General features: G+C 40.5%; 1 protein-coding gene across 4 annotated transcripts in view; it reads left to right on the forward strand.

Annotated features, from left to right (window-relative positions):
- The window catches only part of USP25 (ubiquitin specific peptidase 25), an 86,832-nt gene that overhangs the window by 34,747 nt on the left and 29,479 nt on the right, over positions 1 to 22,606 (forward strand). For all 4 annotated transcript variants that reach the window (XM_084843524.1, XM_084843523.1, XM_084843525.1 and 1 more), the window contains 9 exons: positions 4,184 to 4,270; positions 5,685 to 5,822; positions 8,708 to 8,784; positions 9,866 to 9,939; positions 12,337 to 12,485; positions 14,928 to 15,055; positions 18,853 to 18,948; positions 20,084 to 20,245; positions 21,641 to 21,846. In XM_084843524.1, the coding sequence (XP_084699650.1) occupies positions 4,184 to 4,270; positions 5,685 to 5,822; positions 8,708 to 8,784; positions 9,866 to 9,939; positions 12,337 to 12,485; positions 14,928 to 15,055; positions 18,853 to 18,948; positions 20,084 to 20,245; positions 21,641 to 21,846 (1,117 nt within the window). The remainder of the gene's footprint in view (positions 1 to 4,183; positions 4,271 to 5,684; positions 5,823 to 8,707; positions 8,785 to 9,865; positions 9,940 to 12,336; positions 12,486 to 14,927; positions 15,056 to 18,852; positions 18,949 to 20,083; positions 20,246 to 21,640; positions 21,847 to 22,606) is intronic.

Raw genomic sequence — 22,606 nt, forward strand, 5'->3', positions numbered from 1 at the left:
CTCTTCGCATTAGGTGGCCAAAATATTTGAGCTTCAGCTTCAGTATCTGTCCTTCCAATGAGCACTCAGGGTTGATTTCCTTTAGGATGGACTGATTTGACCTCCTTGCAGTCCAGGGGACTCGTAAGAGTCTTCTCCAGCACCACAGTTCGAAAGCATCAATTCTTCAGAGCTCAGCCTTCCTTATAGTACAGCTCTCACAGCCATATGTTGCTACTGGGAAAACCATAGCTTTGATTAGACGGACCTTTGTCAGCAAGGTGATGTCTCTGCTTCTTACTATGCTGTCTAGGTTTGCCATAGCTTTCCTCCCAAGGAGTAAGCATCTTTTAATTTCATGGCTACAGTCACCGTCTGCCGTGATCTTGGAGCCCAAGAAAATAAAATCTGTCACTGCTTCCATGTCTTTCCCTTCTTTATGCCAGGAAGTGATGGGGCCAGATGCCATGATCTTAGTTTTTTTAATGTTGAGTTTCAAACCAGCTTTTGCACTCTCCACTTTCACCCTCAACAAGAGGCTCTTTAGATCCTCTTCGCTTTCTGCCGTTAGGGTGGTATTGTCTGCGTATCTGAGATCGTTGATAATTTTCCCAGCAGTCTTAATTCCGACCTGTGATTCATCCAACCCGGCATTCCTCATGATGTACTCTGCATATAAGTTAAATAAGCAGGACGACAATATACAGCCTTGTTGTTCTCCGTTCCCAATTTTGAACCAATCAGTTGTTCCATGTCCGGTTCTTACTGTTGCTTCTTGACCCTCGTACAGGTTTCTCAGGAGACAGGTAAGGTGGTCTGGTACTCCCATCTCTTTCAGAATTTGCCACAGTTTGTTGTGATCCACACAATCAAAGGCTTTAGTGTAGTCAATGAAGCAGAAATAGACGTTTTTCTGGAATTCTCTTGCTTTCTCCATGAAGCAGCGAATGTTGGTGATTTGATCTCTAGTTCCTCTGCCTCTTCGAAACCCAGCTTGTACTTCCGGTAGTTCTCGGTTCACATACTGCTGAAGCCTAGCTTGTAGGATTTTGAGCATAGCCTTGCTGGCATGTGAAATGAGCGCAATTGTGCGGTAGTTTGAACACTCTTTGGCATTGCCCTTCTTTGTAACTGGAATGTAAACTGACCTTTTCCAGTCTTGTGGCCACTGTTGAGTGTTCCAAATTTGTTGGCATATTGAGTAGCACTTTAACAGCAACATCTTTTAGGATTTTAAATAGCTCAGCTGGAATACTTTCATCTTTGCTAGCTTTGTTGTTAATAATGCTTCCTAAGGCCCACTTGACTTCACTCTCGAGGATGTCCGGCTCAAGTTCAGTGACTGCACTATCATGGCTATCAGGGACATTAAGATCTTTCCTGTATAGTTCTTCTGTATATTCTTTCCACCTCTTCTTAATCTCATCTGCATCTGTTAGGTCCCTGCCTTCTTTGTCCTTTATCATGCCCGTCTTTGCACAAAACGTTTCCTTGAGATCTCCGATTTTCTTGAAGAGATCTCTAGTCTTTCCCATTCTATTGTTTTCCTCGATTTCTTTGCATTGTTCATTTAAGAAGGCCTTCTTGTCTCTCCTTGCTATTCTCTGGAACTCTGCATTCAGTTGGATATATCTTCCCCTTTCTTCCTTGCTTTTCACTTCCCTTCTTTCCTCAGCTACTTGTAAAGCCTCATCAGACAGCCACTTGGCTTTCTTGCATTTCTTTTTCTTTGGGATGGATTTAGTTGCTGCCTCCAGAACAGTGTTACGGACCTCCATCCATAGTTCCTCAGGCACTCTGTCTATCAGGTCTAATCCCTGAAATCTATTCCTCACCTCCACTGTATATTCATAAGGGATATGTTTTAGGTCATACCTGAATGGTTTAGTGGTTTTCCCTACGTTCTTCAGTTTAAGCTGAAATTTTGCAATAAGAAGTTCATGATCTGAGCCACAGTCAGCTCCAGGTCTTGTTTTGACTGACTGTATAGAGCTTCTCCATCTTTGGCTGCAAAGTACATAATCTGATTTCGATATTGACCATCTGGTGATGTCCATGTGTAGAGTCGCCTCTTGTGCTGTTGGAAAAGAGTGTTTGCTATGATCAGCGTGTTCTCTTGGCAAAACTCTATTAGCCTTTGTCCTGCTTCATTTTGTACACCAAGGCCATGCTTGCCTGTTATCCCGGTGATTTCTTGACTTCCTACTTTAGCATTCCAATCCCCTATGATGAAGAGGACATCTTTTTTGGGTATTAGTTCTAGGAGGTGTTGTAGGTCTTCATAGAACCGATCAACCTCAGCTTCTTCAGCCTCAGTGTTTGGGGCATAGACTTGAATTACTGTAATGTTGAATGGTTTGCCTTGGATTCGTACTGAGACCATTCTATCATTTTTGAGATTGTACCCCAGTACTGCTTTTCCCACCCTTTTATTGACTATGAGTGCTACTCCATTTCTTCTAAGGGATTCTTGCCCACAGTAGTAGATATAATGGTCACCTGAATTAAATTCGCCCATGCCTGTCCATTTTAGTTCGCTGATTCCCAAGATGTCGATGTTCAATCTTGCCATCTCATGTTTGACCACCTCCAGCTTACCTTGATTCATTGATCTTACATTCGAGGTTCCTAAACAATATTGTTCTTTACAGCATCGGATTTTCTTTTCACCATCAGACACATCCACAGCTGAGTGTCCTTTCGGCTTTGGCCTAGCCGCTTCACTCTTTCTGGCGCTACTTGGAAATTCCCTCTGCTCTTCCCCAGTAGTATATTGGACACCTTCCAACCTGAGGGGCTCATCTTCCGGCGTCATATCTTTTAGCCTTGTGATATGTTCCATGGGGTTTTCTTGGCAAGAATACTGGAGTGGGTTGCCATTTCCTTCTCCAGTGGACCACATTTTGTCAGAACTCTCCACCATGACCTGTCCGTCTTGGGTGGCCCTGCACAGCATAGCTTATGGCTTCACTGAGTTACGCAAGCCCCTTCGCCACAACAAGGCAGTGGTCCACGAAGAGGTTTATATGATATAGTGCATTGTTATTATCTTAGTAAAGAGACAGATTTGCATCTGAAATACCCATGTACAAGCAGCATTTCAGCTATGAAGTTTGCTGGGTGCATACATTTTACAACCTTACCCTTGCATTCAGGGCTGTTTTGAGGATATACTATAACCAACTTTTGACCGATTAAAATTAGGTTTCTACCATGTAGCAAACCTTCAGTTTGTAGAATAAAATTTTACGGAGGTCTTGGAATAACTTATTTGTATATTGAACTCTGTGGTTTGTCAGCAACCTAGTTGAAGTAATCATTTAATTGGACCAACTGCCTCTTTGAATTGTCATGGTTTGGAACTATAAGAGATTCATATTCAATAAATATATATAGAGAGAGAGAATAAAGTATTACGCGTTGAACAAAAAATGTTGATCAAGTTTGTTAGTAGTAATTTCTGCTGTAAATTAGCTTGTCTTCCTACACACACACACAAGCAGACAAAAAGCATACTAGATCAGTTGAATTTCACATTGGTCCTGTTACCCAATTTTTGGAAAGTTATGGTGTGGACCCCTGTCACACAAATATCTGATTCTCAATAGAACGCCCATTCTTGGGTGGCAGTCTAAGTCTTTTGGTAGCATTTCTTCCTAATTGTATATCAAGGAAATGGCACTGCATTAAAGGTTGTATCCAATATAACACTAGCAAAAAAGTACAAGAGGTGGCATTCCAGTTGTTGAATTACTAGCATGACCAAACCCTAGCATAACAAAGTCATAATGAGTTGTGAAAGCCCTTTTGCAATGGATTTGACACTTTGCAAGGATGAAAAGAGGCTACCATAAGTGGTAGAAGCTTTGCACTAATGGAATGACACCATTGGGTAGAACTTAAATTTTTAATAAAAAATAATTTAAACAATGATTGGGTTTTTTATTACCTGTTTTAATAAGGGATTTTAAATAAGTATAAAATGTACAGCTTCAGTTTTTCTACTTTGGACTGATTATGTCTTTTGACAATAGATATGACTCGTATCTTTCATAGAACCAGTCACTCATTCTGCACCTCAGAGTTTGATATCTGAGCTTTTCAAAATGAAGCAAAAGTGTAAAAGGCAGTCCACATCTACTGTATGTTTCTGCAATGGTTTACTTTTAAAAGAGGTAATATAAAGTTCCTGTTTCTTTTTCAGTCATTGTTTAATCTGCTGGAATTCCGAAGGCTTGTCTTGAATTACAGTCCCCCTGCAAGTGCTCAAGATCTGCCCCGAAACCAAAAGGTATAACTAGAAATACACACTGTCAGTGGAGTAATATAATGCTTGCCTTGATGCCTAAAACGTCACTATATCTCTTACCAGTTCTAGAAAAGTTTGAAAGGAGGAAATTGCATAGAAACTCTCAGATCTGTGAAACAAGATTAAGATCCCATTCTTATGCTCTCTTACCCTATGACTCTAATATTTAGGGTTAGCATTAAGGTCCTGGTGTAGGCACAGAGTACATCCTAAGTCCTGGAGAGTATCTGAGGTCCTGATAATTGTGCTAACTTGTGCTGGCTAGGAGGTCTAGCAAGGGAACTTTATCTTACATATCAAGGCGAGTGTGATAAAACTGTCTAGCACCATTTCTTTCATGCAAGGATGCCATGATTGGTATTTACGTATAAGCCTCTGTAGCACAGCAGCTATAATAAGCAATAGAACTGAACTTCAAGGGTTGAGAGAGAAGTGTTTCTGTCACTGCTGGTGATTTCTTACTTGACATTGTGCAAATCATTGGTGTCCTTTCCAAGGTGTGCAAGATGTCAGTAGTTGTATAAGGACACCAATGATTTGCACAATATCAATGATGGTAGATTATGGGAGTTGTAATCTGTCATCATTTACTATGTTGGTTTGGGCTGAGGGGAGTTGTGGCTCTCCAGATGTTATGTAGCCCTACTTAGAATTTAGTAGTTGATAGTATAGCTGATTGATGGGCTTATGCAGCCCATTGATCCCCTTTTTATAGAATAGAAGTGGAATTGGCTCGAGCTGAGAAATATTTTTCCTGCCCTAAACTAATACATCTGTTTTTGGGGTTTTTTGTACTATTAGGGTGCAATTCTATGTAACTTGGAGGCTTACAAACATCCTATGTAGGGTGGGAGAGGCAGTGGAGGTGATCTTTGCCTCCCCATCCGCCCACCTTACATTTTTGCTAGACAAGCTTTTTTGCCAGTCTAGTGAAAGTGCCTTGGGTGGGGAGGGGGAAGGAGGCTGGAGAGACCACAAGATAGCTCATATCCTGGCCTCTCCAGTGTCCTCCCCTCACCCCGAAACTCCCCCTTTTCCCCGTCTCCGAGGCTGAGTTCCTGACCTCAGAGAGGCAACTGGTGTAGTTCTTTCTGCAAGCGGGGGGCAGGTGAGGGAGGTTGGAGCTCTGATTCCCAACTCCAAGGTCAGAGTGCTGTCTCCGACCTTGGAGTTGACAATCTGAAATAGGGGCCATAGGATTGCTCCCTTAATTATTCATTCTGTTAGTTCTGAGAAAATACTTAGTCTTTTTGGAGAGGGTGGCATGGTTGGTGCTGTAGAACAGTATTCTTGGTGGTTTCATTGTGCAGTATTTCTCTTCAGTAATTCAGAAGTTACAATGTAGTAACAGCAAAAAGTAAAATAACTTAATTATTTATGTATATTTCAAATACAGGAAAATCGAAATTTGCCTTTTATGCGTGAGCTAAGATACCTATTTGCACTCCTTGCTGGCTCAAAAAGAAAATATGTTGATCCATCAAGAGCTGTTGAAATTCTTAAAGATGCATTCAAATCAAATGACTCCCAGCAGGTAATGTTTTTTTCTGTCTTATTTTGAATAGAAATAATAATCTAAATTATAATTGAAGAAATGATGCAAATGAGAAATAACAATAGCAAGTTCTGTTAGTCCACTAAAATATCAAATAACCATGCTTACCTGCTTACCCGTGTGATCAAATACCACACAGTTCTTCAATAATTGCATGGTGTTTGCACTTTTCTTTGCATCCTGGAATTCATATGCACTTCTTTATTATTAATCTGAAATATAGCCTGCTTTTAAAGGTAAGTTTATTACAATTATATATTCTGTAGTTTTCAGCTAGCAGATGTAAGGTTTCAATACCAAATAATATTTGATTAATGGATACACATGTTACACAAGGAGGGAAAATCAATTATTCAACCAAGGATGTCCCTGTATCCATATTTGCAAGAAGTTGATATTTATCTTGTTAGCTATTTACATTAAAAAGTTAAGATAATGGACTCTCTTGTTAGCCTTCCTCAACCTGGTGCTCTCGAGATGTTGTGGACTACAATCCCCATCATCTCTGATCATTGCCCATGCTGGCTGGGGCTGATTGGAGTTGTAGTCAAAAATATCTGGAGGCCACCTGGTCGGGAAAAGCTGCTCTAGGGAGTGGGTAACTGTAGAACATCTTGTCAGGCTATCAGTGAAACTGAAGGACTGGTCTAATCTGTATTTTCTGTCCACTGAATCTTCCATGGTTTCTTTATTAGGAACATAGGAAGCTGCATTCTACTGGGTCAGACCATCAGCCTTTCTAGCCCAGTATTGTTGACACTGACTAGCAGCAGCTCTCCAGGGTTTCAGACCGGATTCTTCCCTACCTGGAAATGCTGGTGATTGAACCTGAGACCTTCTATATGCAAAGCATGTGCTCTACCACTGAGTTACGGCCTCTTAATCCTCCATTAATAAAAAAAAAACAACGTATCAATCCAGTTTTGGCATTGTATACTCCAAGAAAGCCATAACAATAAAACATGTGGGGAATGATAGCATGATGCTATTTGTAAATAATTTAAACTATTTTTTAAATTATTTTTTAAAAAAATTCTTGAGAACTTTCCTTTTTCAGTAAAACAATAGAGTTGCAAAGAGGTTATTGGGTCAATAATACCCCGCAGTGCAAAGTTATCTCTCCTACAAGAACAGCATGTGGGTTCTAATATGTCCCCAATGTTTTTAAAACATAAAACAACTTAGGGCGCAATCCTATGGCCGCTAGTGAGCGGCTAGACAGCCATAGGATAGGTCAGTTCCCGGAGAACCAACCCCACTCCCTCCCGCGTTGCCTTATCAGCAGCGCAGATCGGCCCCGTGCTCCGCGCTTGGAAGAGCAGCACGCAGCAGCAAAAACGGGGTGTTCCCAGGGATAGGCCAGGGCGGGGAGGTCGGAAATGCTGTTATGACACATCCTATGTGTCATCCAGCTGCTGCTTTCCATGCTCCAAGGTCCTAAAACTAGACAGCCGATATCGGCTGTCTAGCCGTGAAAGCCAGGCAGTGGGAGCGAGGAGGAGGTGCGTTCCTCACCACTCCTCCCGCCCTGCACTGGATAGGCAGTCGCCCCCAGGGTTGGAGGCAACTGTCAATCCAGATAGGATTGCTCCCTTAATGTGCTAGTGACAGACACATAAGTCACATAAGACACATAACACTTACATAGCAATATAATCATGAGTTGTGAATTGCCGGTAATAACAAGTTACTAGGAAGCTGCCTCATACTGAGCAAGACCATTGGTCCATCTAGCCCTGTATTGTCAACACTAACTGGCAGCAGTTCTCCAGGGTTTCAGGCAGGATTTTTTTTCTGCCCTACCTGAAGATGCCGGGGATTGAATCTGGAAACTTCTACCACTGAGCCTCAGCCCCTCCCCAACTTGCAGCTATGGTGCTCACACTATGCCAGCAGCAAATGTGTAATTACCACATTTTACAACTGCATTCATTTGAACAGACAAAATAGTCACGTTAAGCATATTGTTGCTGCAATTTTCTGTCATTGCGTCACCCATGCAGATAATTCTTGTCCCTTCTCTTGGTGTCGGCAGTGGCAAACCCTACCAGTTCTGAGGTTGCCTCTCTCAATGTCTCAGGCAATGGATTATGTCCCTAGAGTCAGCCCAGGGTTTGATCAGCTCTAGATCCAGGTCTACTATGAAGAGACATATTTTGGGGTGTTCACATCATCATGGATTCTATGTCACAATAGGTATTTCAATGGGAAGTGTCCACTATGTTTGAAAACATCATTACACACTACCATTTGTTCAGGATTCTCTCTCAAAATACTAGAACCCGGGATCATCCTATGAAGCTGATTGGTGGGAGATTCAGGACAGATTAAAGGAAGTACTTCTTCACACAGAACATAGTTAAACTATGGAATTTGCTACCACAGGATGCAGTGATGGCCACCAATTTGGATGGCTTTAAAATGGGGCTAGACAAATTCCTGGAGGAAAAGGCTATCAATGGCTATGTGCTACCTCCAGGACCAGAGGCAGTGAGCCTATGTGTACCAGTTGCTGGGGATCATGGGTGATAGGGTGCTGTTGCACTCGTGTCCTGCTTGTGGGTTCTTGGTCGACAGCTGTTTGGCCACTGCATGAACAGAATGCTGGACTAGATGGACCCTTGGTCTGATCCAGCATGACTCTTAACAGACATAGCCTATCCTTAAGGTTTCTATGGGACCTTTTCCTTAGTGGCAACTGTAGCATACTTGCAAGCCACATAGTGATCTTTCTCAGGTAGATAATGTTGATTCCACAATATTAGCTGTAGTGGACTCAAGATCTACAAGTGTTATAGCTAGATATTCATAGAATATTGTTCACTGCGAGACTTTAATGTGGTTTGTTCACTTTCTTTCGACAGCAAGATGTCAGTGAATTCACACATAAGCTATTAGACTGGTTAGAAGATGCCTTCCAAATAAAAGCTGAAGAGGAACAGTAAGTAGCCATTTTGAAAATCAAGCCGTATATCCTGGTATTCTTTATGACAGGAACCTGGCTTTCATCTAGTCTTTCCCCCAATATTTCATTTTCAGGATTTTAATGGGTTCTTTATAAGGTCCATTATAGCAGTACTGGTGGTAGTGATGAAATATGTTATTGCTGCAGCCTTATATGATCTCCTGTGAGAGAACCAGGACAGGGGGACAGGTAGGCAGGCAAGGTCACCATCATGTGCTTTCCTGAATCAGCTGAACTGTTCCCTCCTCCACCACAGCCTCCATGTAAAAACTGCCCTGAGAGAGAGAGGGAGAACACGAACAAGCTCGGGCTGGCACACCTATTCCTTGATGAGCTCAGAGTTGCCAGCTCTGTTGCTCTACTCCCCCATGTTTGGAAGAATGAAGCATTCTCCATGTGTGGGGACTACTGCTATTATTTTTTGCTTCCTTAAAGTGGAACATGTTTAAGGGACTTGTGTTTTATGGATACTTCAAGCCATTTTATAGACTGGCTGAAAATCTGGATACAAATCGGATAGATAAATAAATAATAAAGTTTGTTAAAAAGATTAACCTCCAATCTGATTAGAACTTTTGGCTATTTTAAATGTAGCTTAGGTAAAACAAAGTATAAATGGCAAGACTGAAGCTATTCTATCGAATGAAAATATTTTAAAGAGTAAAAGGTGTACTCAAAAGGTGAAAAATATTTTCTTGAAGTAAGCAGATCTCTTCTCGATCATTCCAGAGTGCAGGTCATGGAATAATGGGCTGAAGTTACAGGAAGCCAGATTCCAGCTGAACATCAGGAAAAATTTCCTGACTGTTAGAGCAATACGACAATGGAGCCATTTACCTAGGGAGGTAGTGGGCTCTCCCACACTGGAGGCATTCAAGATTAAGCTGGACAGCCATTTGTCAGGGGCGCTCTGACTTGGATCGTTGCTTTGAGCAGGGAGTTGGACCCAGTGGTCTTATAGGCCCCTTCCAACCCTACTATTCTATGATTCTATTATCGCTCTTGTAATTTGGGGGGGGGGGTTACACATGTTTGTAACATATTCATTGTATTTTAGGGATGGAGAGAAGCCAAAGAACCCGATGGTAGAGCTGTTTTATGGGCGGTTTCTAGCAGTTGGAGTTCTTGAAGGTATTGTTCTTGAGTGGGAACTTTCTTGTAGCTAAGTTGTTTTCTCTTTAACCAAAATTTTGATGATGAACAAAACTAGTGTGTACAAGTAAAACATGTATGTGTTTAGAGAAACAGTAAGCTGAAAATAATCTATGAAAAATGTTTTATACTCCAGATAGCTGTATGCAAGCGCAGCAGAACATTGTTTTACAGTTTATGGTTTAAACTGAAGACGGGAGGCAGTATCCAGTGCAATACTAATGCTAACGTAAATTATGTTAGACTAGAGATCATTCACACTAGTGCAACGTAATTTACCTTAGCTCTAGTGTCGCGTTGGATACTGCCCTAAGCTTCCATCAGAATGTTAAAATTCTTTGTAAACATTTCATAACTGATACCTGGTATCCTTGTTTACACATTCTCACTATGCCTCCAATATTGACCTTCCCACTTGAAGTCAGTGGGGAAGCTTTCCCATGCATGGAAATTGTATGCCTGGGGATTTCAGTATGTATATTACTCCTGGATCTAAGTGAATATTTCACCATGTGATTCTGCCTTTTACAGAGGCCATTCATCTATCTTAGGCAAGTACTATCTATTCTGGCAACAGCTCTCCAACTTCTCAGGCAGAAGGCTTTCCCAGCCCTGCTGGGAGTCCTTTTAATGTAGTCCTTTCCATATGGTGATGGAGATTGAACATAGGAACATAAGCATGCACAAGTATGCTGTATCCCTCCCCTCTACCACCACCCCTGATTTTTAATATTGATTTTTGAGACTTTCAGAACAGTATCTTTGAAACTGAGACTATCTGTATGTATTGAAATAGATTCCATGTTGATTAATTTCTCTTTATATTACTAAGGGTGCAATCCTATACATGTTTAGACAAAAAAAAATGCCCTACAACTCTCAGCATGCCCCAACCAGAATGAGGCATGCTGGGCGTTGTAGGACTTCTTTCTGTCTAAACATACATAAGCTTGCACCTTAAAGCTCAGTATTGTTTTCTCATTGTATCTTCAGAAATGCTTAGCCTTGAAAAGTTTAGCTAGGTATACAAGTTACACAGGCAAAAAAGAGGAAGGGCTGATAAATGTCTCTGTGTTTGGTTTTTAATCCTTATGCCAATGTTGTGGTTGCCTATGTGGTGCCATCAATGTAATTCGTAATTAAGGGACAGCATAGCAGAAACCTACTAAAAGCTTATGGTTTGAGAACAGAAAATGAGCACAAAGACAATGATGAGCAAGAAGGCCAAGCCCAGTAAATGCAGTTATGAACCTATGAACATCAGTCAGGATACAAAGAACTGCCCAACTAGTTCTGTTTGCTCAAGAGAGCTGAGTATTGAACATTAATTCCAATGCCATATGGCAAATCCCTTTTGAAAATGATGACACTTCAAAAGCAGCATGACGTCATATCAGGGTCTGCTGTTAAGAAAGTGCTAATTTCACTGGATACACCCAACCCATTTGGTATACCTAATGTAGATAAGTAACCCAGCCTTCATCAACTTGGAACCATTATTCCTTCTAATAGCAAACTTGGATGGGTGAGTGCCAATTAGCTTGGAAGCCAAACAGAGCAATCCAAAATAAGGTAATGCTTTCTAATAGTTAAAGGGAATACCTAGGTATGCAGAAGTATATAACTCTGTACATTTAAAAGAGACTTTAAATCCGAAAACAGCCTGACTTTTGAGGACCTTTGAGCATCTAAGATGCGCAGAATGTTAAGGTGACGGTTGACAGGAAAAAAGTGGACTAAAGGTGGAAATGGGGAAAGAGGGAATTGACCTACTCAAGCTCCTAACAAATAACAACCTGGATGGGATATTAGTGTTGTTGGGCATGTGTATTATGAAACTGAAACACTTCTCCATGCATTCTGTACGGATATTTTAAGATGAAGTACAGGGAAAAGACACAGTTTCCCTTACCCAGTCTTCAGAACCACCCCGGCCATATAGCTAGAAACGCCCAGATTTGGAGCTGGGACACAGTCCCAGACATGAGTTCTTTTATGCTGTATAGCACAGCAGGGGAAGCCCTCCAGTTCCATCCTTGCCCTCTTAAGAAATGTCTGTCCCTGTCCCCTCCTCCTGCCAAGCCTGATCAGTACTGTAAAGGTCCAGTTCCAGGCTGAGAGAACGGGAGATTTCTTCTTTCTGGGGTAGGGATACAGCGCAACATTTTGTTTGCAAGTTCCACTTGTCACCTGCAAAGTTCAGCCTCAAAATGCACATTTTGGATCGTGTTAGGCAAATCAGTTGGCAAAATTGGGAAAACCTGTTTTTTAATCAGCTTGTTTAAAACTTGATTATAATTTAGAAACTGCTATGAAATCAAATGTATTTTTGTAGTGCACATACATGGATTCTTAATACCTCCCTTTTCTGATAAGGGAAGAAATTTGAAAATACAGAGATGTTTGGCCAGTACCCACTTCAGGTTAATGGCTTCAAAGATCTGCATGAGTGCCTAGAAGCTGCCATGATTGAAGGGGAAATTGAATCCTTACATTCAGAAAATTCTGGGAAGTCCGGCCAGGAGGTGAGTGATACGCTTAGACTTCTGGGGACATCTGTAATCCTTTCCATGATGCTGACTAAGTTTAAAATATAGACGACACAAATGCAAAATGTTTTGGCAGGTCATTTATTTACTCAGATAAGGCTTGTATGCTCTTTCAGCCCATAGGAAGAGTTTCATCCATTACATATTTATTTGGATGACCACTAATTTGAAAAATATTTGGAGAACATAGCTGTAACATGGGAAGCTTTTTTCTTTTCGCTTTTGTTTTAAAAGTTACATTTAATGGAGGTTGAAATATCTCTTCTTGGGCTGTTTATCCACAACCTTCTTCAAGCAATGATGAATCGCCAGGACAATGTTCTCTAAGTAAACCGCAAATTATACTTGCTGTTCAGGAAGTAGGAAAGATGGCTTGTTCTTCATTATCTACTTAGAACAGGGGTGCAGAACCTCAGGCATGGAGGCTAAATCCAACCCTTCAGGATTCCCAGTCTAGCCTTCAGGGCTTCCCCAGAAGGCCACCCCTTTTCAGTTGTTCAGTGCATTCCCAGCTTTGTGCCCCCCCCCCACTCTAAAAGGTTGAAATACCTCTCCTTAGGCTTATTTACTGGCAGTTAGAGCTTTAAAGTACAATGTGCTAGTAATTTTTGGTGTTTTGACCCTGCCCAATTTACCTTTGGCCCCACCCATGACTAGAATATGGAATATAGAATATGAAAAGCTTCTCCAAAATGGAAGTTGGCCCTTGGGCTGAAAGAGGTTCTGCACCTCTGACGAATGTCATCTTTAAGAAGTGGTTGTTGCTGAACCCAGGTAGGAATGCATTATAAGACTAGATATTTTTTTATTTATTTCTGGTGCGAAGCAGGATCCTCCACTTGCTACAGTCATCTTTCTCTCCAATATAATAAAAAATAAGCACAGACAAGTTTCTGTTAACATTTAGGGGGTTTGAAACATTTATCTTTTGCAGATAGTGGAGTCATGTCCTTGTCCATACATGAGTGAATGTTATGTGCCAATTTGTAATATAGAGGACTTAACATCAGACCCTAAAATTCTAGATTTTATAGTGTCAAACTGACAGATGGTGAGGAAATACTTTACACCTGCCTCCATGTATTCAGACATGGAAATGTCTCTCTTGCATCTGTAACTTCCAAAACTTAACTTGAGTTGTGGAAAGTACCTTTCAGTATCATGAAGCAATCATGCTAGCATCTTAAAAGGAGACTGGTGGACACTTTCACTTTTAATAATAAAGGTATACATCTTTTGGGGGGCACTCTCCCACTCAACCTTATAAAAAAAAACACAACTTTGCTACTTAGAGAAGATGTATACATCAGTTTCTTAATGAGATTCCCTTATGAATAGGAGTTAGCATCTCACATATATCTAGAGAACTTTCCACAATTATTGGGCTTTCTTTGTAGATAACGTCATTTGTGTTTTTCATTTTTTTTTTGTCCTGATCTTCTCTAAGGTTCTAGGATAACATCTTTTGCAAAGAGTTTCTCAGTGCAATTACTGCATCCAAAGTTCAGCCTAGTGAGTTGGAATAAAGAGAGCAGATCTGTTCACTTTCTAGAAAGCAGACACCACAAAATTGAAATTTGTATGCATCTGACACATTTTGATTATTATATTCCAAGGTCAGTAATTTGGATTAAATACGTGAATAAAGCAAAGAGAAAAAGTGTGGAATGCTTTTCCAAATTTTAAGATAGAAATATTAAGCTATTTTAGCATTTTAATCAACTTAGTTTTCATCTTTGAACAAAAGGCAGTTTGCACTACATTCAGTTCAGAGTTATCAGTAATAGTGAATAAACAAGGAAATCATTAGTTGGGATGTAGAAATACATTGCTGTAGAATTACCAATTACCAGCAGAAAGAAGATGCCATCTGATTTTAAATCAAAGGATAAAATGCGATTGATTAAATATTAATGTGAATGTAATCGTATAATAGCAGCACTACGGTGCTTATAAAATGAGGTGTCAAATACTCTTGATCTTGAAGAAGGCTAAAAAGAAAACAGACCTTTTTAGAAGCAAGACTAAGAGCAGTGTTTTTGTCCCAGTTGGAGATGTGAGGGGTACAAGACATGTTAGTCACACAAGCCTTAAAGTAGGTAAACTTGTGTGGTTTAAAATTCTGGATCTGTATGAACCCTCTGAGTAATGTTGTTCTCAGCATATGTTTAACTGACTCTCTGGCATTTATTGAAAATTGTGCTTAATAGATAAGATTCATTGTTTGAAAGAAAATAGAGCTTTTTATTTATTAATTTATTTAGCTTGATACACAGCTGTAAAAGATTCTCTGCCATGGAAAGTTTACGCTGATCTATTATCTGAAGTATGTTTTTTACTCAGATGATAAAGTTGAAAGGCTATGCTCTTTTACAGATGTGGTTAAAATGCAATCATTCTGTGTTTTGTTTTTCTCAGCACTGGTTTACTGAGCTTCCTCCTGTCTTAACCTTTGAGCTTTCAAGATTCGAATTCAACCAGGCTTTGGGAAGGCCAGAAAAGATACACAACAAGTTGGAATTCCCTCCAATTTTATACCTGGACAGGTACAGAACCTTGTATAATTTCTTATCTCGACAATATAATTTACAATTTAATGTTCAAAGAATACTAACAAACAATACTGACATTAACTTCTGAATTTCTACTCTTAAAACAAAACAGCTTCCTTTGTGAAAATGACACAGGTCACTAAATGTGGACATTGCAAAGTCAAAAATTAATATATATTGAGAGTCGGAGAAAATTCAGAGACATACTTAGTGGCCCCTCAAATTTATAGAATTCTTTCCTTTCAGAAACTTGGCAAAGCCTGAGCTTGTGAGCTCTTCTGGAAACATTGCAAGTATTCCAGATGAAATGGACTTTCAGTGATCAGGGTTAACATGATAAAATGTACCAAGAATGTGTTAATTATGCTAAATATATGCTTCATAATAAAATAGACTTCCAGAATCAGTTTGGTGGAAATGATTGCATTGCTTCCTTTCCCTGTGTGAGATTTAACTCACATTTTCCTCTAAAACATAGGGTGAAATCCAGTGTTGCATGAGTGGACTTCTGCAATATGTCTTTCCTTTCCCTCCCTGTGCACACCCCCAAAATCTGCTCCAGTGGGTTGGGGGACCCTCTGCAGATTTTAGGAGATGCAGCAGGGAAGGGGATTCACTCCAGAAGCTGTTCTGTAGGCATGACAGGCTAATTGGCTCTAGCCCATAATATTTAATGTTTGTTAATGGGTTGTTTTTTTATTTGGATGATATTTTTAAAATCTGTAAACAGAATATGACTCTTGTAGATGTGTTAATACAACTTTGTTCATCCTGTCTCTGTTATGAATTGTAATTGCATTTCTAGCACAGCAACCTTCATGGTTAGACTTGAACATGACTGTAGTATAGGTTACAGACAGTGTAAACTTTAAATATGTCTTCATAAATCTTTCAGATTTCTCAGTACAAGTTGTATGCTTCAGGGGGACAAAAAGTTTGGAGATGATATTGGACATAAAAGGTTTTTTTGGGTGTGGATGACCTGGAAATATGTGTCATGAATTCTCCTTCAGGAAACGTACAGTAGAGGCAGGTAGCCAGATGATTCTGTCCCTACTCCCTGCTAGGCACGCTGCAGTGGCCAGAATTAAATCCATTGGGAGTACTCTATTTAGAAAAAAGTAATGTTGGCTATTTTGAACCTTCTCAACAGAATGATAGATTATAAGTCTAAATATTTCTCTAATTACTTCCTCCATAAGCTGAACAGTATGCAGTTACTTATCCCTAATGCCAGAAAGGTGATTCAGCCACTTTTGAATATCTGTACCTGGAGTTGGATTCAAGGCAGGACAAGGATTCTGTTGCTGTACCATCCATCCCACTGCCTAATCATCTCCCTGCCTGAGCTGACAGAGGTGGCCTTGGAAGTGGTATTGAGGACTCCAAGGTCTGTGGTCTTGGGTGACTTCAACATACATGCCAAGGCCACCTTGTCTGGGGCACTTTGGGATTCCATAGCCACTACGACAACCATAGGCATATTTGAATTAATATCCAGCCCAATAGGACATTGGACTTGGTTTTCTGTACTGGTTTAGGGGACAATGATCCATGAGTGGGGGAGCTACTAATAGCTCCATTGTCAGGGATGGATCATTATCTGGTCAGGTTTGACCTATTGGCCACTCTTAACTTTTGCATGGGTAGGGGAATAATTTTAAACGTCCACCTCAAAGGCTGATGGATCTGGATGGTTTCCTGAGGTCTCTTGGAATTTCCTGCAGTTTTAGGTGGCAGTTCTGTCATGGCCCTGGACTCTGCTTGGAATGGAAAGTTGACCTGGGCCATCAATATGATTTATCCTAATCATAGAACCATATCAGTGCCTTGATATTCTGAGGAGCTGAAGGCTATGAAACAACTGGGTTGAGAACTAGAGTACAAGTAGCAAAAAACTTGTGATGAGAGCGGTCGAATATAGGTGAAAAAACAGGTGAAAAATCAGCTTAGGACTTACTCTGTTGTGCGAAGATACTTCACTTCTCTGGCACCATTGCACAAAGATACTTTACTTCTATGGCATCTACACAATGTTGGCCAGCAGAGTTTTTCTGAGTGATGAAAAGCTTGCTGTTTGAAGGGTTGGGAGACCAGGTGGAACTTGGAGGCTTGCTGTGACAAGTTTGCATTATATTTTTCAGAGAAAGTCGTTCTTATTATGATTTGGATGCCATCACTTTGACAGAGTCAGAGATGGATGTGGCCACAATTCCATTTAGCCATGTTTTACTAGATAGGTTTCAGCTTGTACAGCCAAGTTACTTGGTGCTTTGAGACCCGCCATCTGCTCTTTGGATCCATGCCCTTCCTGGATATTAAAATCTGCCAGGACTAGGCTTAACATCTGGATGTTAAGGGTGGCTAATTGCAGTCTGAAGGAAGGTGTTGTTCACACTGCACTTAAGGAGGCAGTGGTTAAACCCATTTTTTAAAAAAAGAAATTTGGATCCCTTTATTCTGGATAATTATCCTGTATCTAATCCACCATTCTTGAATAAGGTACTTAAAAACATAGTGGCTTATCAATTCCAAGTGTTCTTGGATGATACTGATTAGTTGGATCTGTTCCAGTCTGGTATCCGGCATGGTTTGGGACAAAAAGAACCTTGGTCACCCTGGTGGATGACTTACTCCAAGTAATGGACAAGGGGGAGTTCAACCCTGTTCTTCTAGACCTCTCAGTAGCCTTCAATACCATCAACTATGGTATCTTTCAGGGACACATAGCTAAGACAGAACTAGGATGCATGGTGTTATAGTAGGCCCACTCCTTTTTACAGGGATGTACCCAGAAGGTGATGCAGGGGGGACTCTTTCTCCACCTCATGGTCATTGGCGTATGGGTTACCAGGGGTGCTTTGTATCAGTTTCAGACAGTTCACAAGCTTTGACCTTGCTGCAGTCATCCATGTCCTGGTTACATCTAAGCTATACTATTACTACATGCTCCACATGGGGCTGCTTCTGTGATAATTCAGAAGGTTTAGCTGGTGCAGAATGCAGCTGCCTTGTTGCTTTTGGGAGGATACTGTGCCAGCTGCGCTGGTTTCCATTGTGTTTCCAGGCCGTGGTGATCACCTTTAAAACCCCAAAAGGCTTGGGATCAGACTATTTTGAACAACTGCCTACACCTATATGAACCTGCCCAGGTCTTAAGATTGGCCACAGAAGCTCTGCTCATGTGCTGACCGACCATTAAGATCTATCAGGTTAGGGGGCACAAGAGAGAGGGCTTTTTCTGTAGTGGTCCCATCCTTATGGAATGCCCTAACACAGGATGTGCATATGACTGTTTTTATTCACCTGGAGTTCCAGTCAGCTTTTAAATGAATGTATAGACATTTTTTATTTTATGAATGAGTTTTTATTGATGTTACTTTAAATGTTTTAGGCTGCTGTTTTAGTTAATTGCATTTTATACCTGGTTTTACATTTTTCATTGCTCAGAAGGCAGTGTAATTTTTTTAAGTAAATGTTACAAGGGCACTTACTAATAATAATCCTAGAGAATCAAGTTAAAATCTAACTATGGAAAATAGTTTAGAAATCTATCTGTACTACACTTGCACAGGTTTTTCATTTTCACTGGCTAATTCAAAATATAATTCTGTGTTATTTGGGCAGCAGGCAACAGATCTGAATGTTCACTATTTCAATAAAATGTAGAAGAACAAAATGATATTGTGAATCAGTTTTAAGGGTTATACACAAATCTCAGCATATATCCTCATTCATTGTTAAAGTGTAATCCAGAAGAATCACTTTTCTACCGCTTCTTGCTTTGACAGATATATGCACAAAAACAGAGAAATAACACGAATAAAGCGGGATGAAATCAAGAGACTTAAAGAATACCTGACAGTATTGCAGCAGAGACTAGAACGGTAATACAGAGCATTCTAAATGGAAATCGTGGGGAATTTCAGCTGTACAAATTGAAAATCTGTTTTGTCTCTATGTACTTTTTTCTCCAAATGTTAACTTGTATTGCTTTTCTGTTGTTCTGTTTTACCTATTTTGTATTTATTATTCATTTAGACTAAGTGATATTTCATTGGAGTGAGTTTCTTTTGCTATGACAGTATTTATTTATTTATTTATTTATTTCATTTCTCGTATATAAGCTTAGGTTCTGCAGGATTCTTTCAGACCTTCCCATTAGCCCTATTTAAGCGTTCTGTATGTGGATAAATCAAATGTGACGAGAGGGAGTGCTCCAGCCCTACCCCGCTCCCTTTTTGCATCCATCACCCTGTATTCATAGAGGGCAACAGTCTAAAGACAAGAGCTTTCTTTATCCATGGAGGCTTTCCAAGTGAACTAGAACTCTGGAAAACCTGTGTTCTGGCTCACATGGAAAGCCTCCACATATAGAATGCCTGGACAGGGCTATAGTATTAGGAACATAGGAAGCTGCTATACACCACATGAGATCATTTGTTGATCTAGCTCAGTGTTGTCTGTGCTGACTAACAGCACCTTTTCACGGTTTCAGGCAGGATACTTTCCCAGCCCTACCTGCAGATTAAACTTGGAACCTTGGGAAAGCATATGCTGTACCACTAGGCTACGTCCCTTCCCCTGAATAGTTGATAGACCCCATCTTCTTTGGCTGGTGGGCATATTTGGGTGCTGAGAGATGTTTGTGGGCACATTGGTACACACTGGTACCACGTTGGAAACCCCAGTGATAGACAATGATTTGATATTGTCTGAATAAATGTTAATCTGTTACTGTATGTAAGCTTCACACATTATACTGGATGTACAGGTATCTTTCTCTGTGGGAATGTATTTATGTGGACTGGCTCCCAAGTGGTTAAGACCAATTTTAACCAATGCACGTATGTGGCAGCTGCTATTCTCAAACACTTACCTGGAAGCTATCTGGAAGCCAGTGTAGTGTTTGAAGCAAGCCTTATTCTCTGGAACCACAATTGCGTGAACTGCCTATAAACACATAATTAATGTGTTGGGAAGTATTTTTTGTGTAACAAGGGTGTTAATATATTTTGGCAGGTATTTAAGCTATGGTTCCGGTCCTAAACGATTCCCCTTGGTAGATGTCCTACAGTATGCACTGGAGTTTGCATCAAGTAAGCCAGTATGCACGTCTCCTATTGAGGATCTTAATACTAGTGCTCTCCCTAGTGGTACTTTGTCAACACAGGCAATACCAAGGTAATAATGCCTCGTATGTGTTCAATATTTCTGGTTGTTATTTGCTTAATTGCAGTTGATTAGTTACTCACTAAATGACCAAATACAAGTTTGTTTGTTTGTTTGTTTATTTAAACTTTGTTGAAAACTTTTTAGTGTTACGCGCAGCCTACCGCCAACCCATTTGAGCTACCTAGACTCTCACTGAAAAAATGCTTAATCCTTTACAAATGTGGTGGTTTTGTACTATTCCTGGGGTTTTCTTTTTTTTCTTACCTTTAATGCATTTTTTAAACTATGCAGTTATATTACCAAGTATTTCAGAAAACCATTGATGAGTAAAAATAAGACATTTTCACAATTTGTAAGACATAGGTTTTGATTCACTGATTGGGGTATCAAGAGCTTCAAAATGCAGGGTTAGATCCAGATTTAGGTGTGTGGGCTGGCAGAAGTGGACTTCTCCTCCCTTCCTCCCCACAGCATTCCCTCCTGCTCCCTGAAAACACAGAGGATTGGGGGACCCTGCTTAATGGGTTGAACTGTGATGCGGGGGAAGGGAGTACCCCCCAAATCAGGTACTTTCTGTGAGCACATAGCCCTTTTGTCCACAGAGTCCTTTTGTCCTGGATTCAACCAGCTAGAAACAGTCAAAAGCTCCTAATAAGGTATTAGATACATAATCTATGAGTCAGCTTCATAGATAAATGTAGCACGCACGCACACACACACTCATGTCCTTGGTTGTTTGTCTGGTAGCTTCCTCCCACCAATTTTTAATAGCCAAATTTCAGATAATGTTGCACTCTGCAAGGTGCATCTTTAAACCCTCATCAGTGGAAAAATGGACTGTATCAATCTGGTATCAGGCTCAGATGTACTCCAAGAAAGCTGTACAAACATGATCCCTTTTCCAGGAAAACATGTTTTTTTTTTTTTCTTTTAAGCTTCTTTCTAACACTAATGGATAGAACAGGTTCTGGGTGAAGTAAACAAGTAACTAGTCATTTTAAACAGCGTTTGGTGGGGTCACTTTGACCCCTAGCACATTATATGTGTGGTTTTTCAGTTGTCCTAGTCATTCCTGTAGGGGTAGAATTGACATAAAGAGTAAAAACATCAATTTGTCACTAAATTAAGGAGCAGAGGTGGGCTGACACACCACATAGCAATTTACACCTCGTCATTGTTGAGAACTGCATAGAATATGGAGCTGTGAACGACTGACACAAACATTCTATGCATTTTTCCTGGGCTGTTGGGGTGTGTTGGATCCCATCTGTCAATGGAGGGTTAAAGATAGTTCGCAATCATTTCAGAATTCAGAGGCCTGCTAATCAATGTGTAGTATTTTTTCAAATGATACATTGATTTGGTTTTCTTATACTGAATATTTCATATGTTTAACAAATATAGCACAACAGAACAACAGGGGCCTTCTACAGAAACACAAAGCACATCACCTGCACAACGATCGGTAATACACAAGCCATTCACGCAATCTCGGATTCCTCCAGATCTGCCAATGCATCCAGCACCCAGACACATCACTGAAGAGGAGCTTTCAGTGCTAGAGGGCTGTTTACACCGTTGGAGGACGGAAGTAGAAAATGACACTAGAGGTACTGGCTGGGAAGTTGTGCTGAGGCCAGGGATTCACAAATGTGCTTGCCACTGCAGTGAGTAACTTGTAAAATTTTAAAAGAGGCCTCACCCTTCTCTGCAGCCTGGACAAAGGAGAAGGACACTCCCTGACCTTTCACTGACTTTAGAGAGGCTCAGGGTGAGAGGGACAATCCATCACCTCCTTTATTCAACAAGGAAAAGGGCAAGGACTAATGAGGACAGTCTCATTAGTTCTCAGACAGCATCCCCCCCTGCCCCCCGCCACCCTCAGTGGAGAAATGGAGTTGTCATGCCCAAATTTTGGCTGCTTACTAAGCCGGCCAAAACATATGGACCTCTAGCTGAGGCTATTGCTTAAATTTTCTATTTTCTTTTTACTGGACATTATGACAACTGAAGTGTTGTAAAGGACTCACCAATAAGGTAAAACATGAGCAGCCTTGATTACATGGCACAGTTTCTGTGTTCTAGCTTTAATGGGCTGTGCTATACAATAGGGAAGGGAAGGAGTAGGTAAACATTTGCATGAACATGGACCAAACCTGTACATGTTCAAGTAGTACAGCTATTTGTATGATTGTTAGTGATGCCCCAAACATAGACTCTTATGTTTTATATGTGAGGGGTGTTTTACAATGTTGGGTGTCTTATAAATGGGTGAAAGCATTGGAGAAAAATGGAGTATCTACCTTGGTCTCATCTTTCTTTAGAAAATTTGACTTATTTTGTGAAAGTACACATATAGACTACTAAGGA

The sequence above is a fragment of the Heloderma suspectum genome, chromosome 3, assembly GCF_057233095.1.
Source record: "Heloderma suspectum isolate Gila_16-S chromosome 3, 16-S_ref, whole genome shotgun sequence".
NCBI lineage: Eukaryota > Metazoa > Chordata > Lepidosauria > Squamata > Helodermatidae > Heloderma > Heloderma suspectum.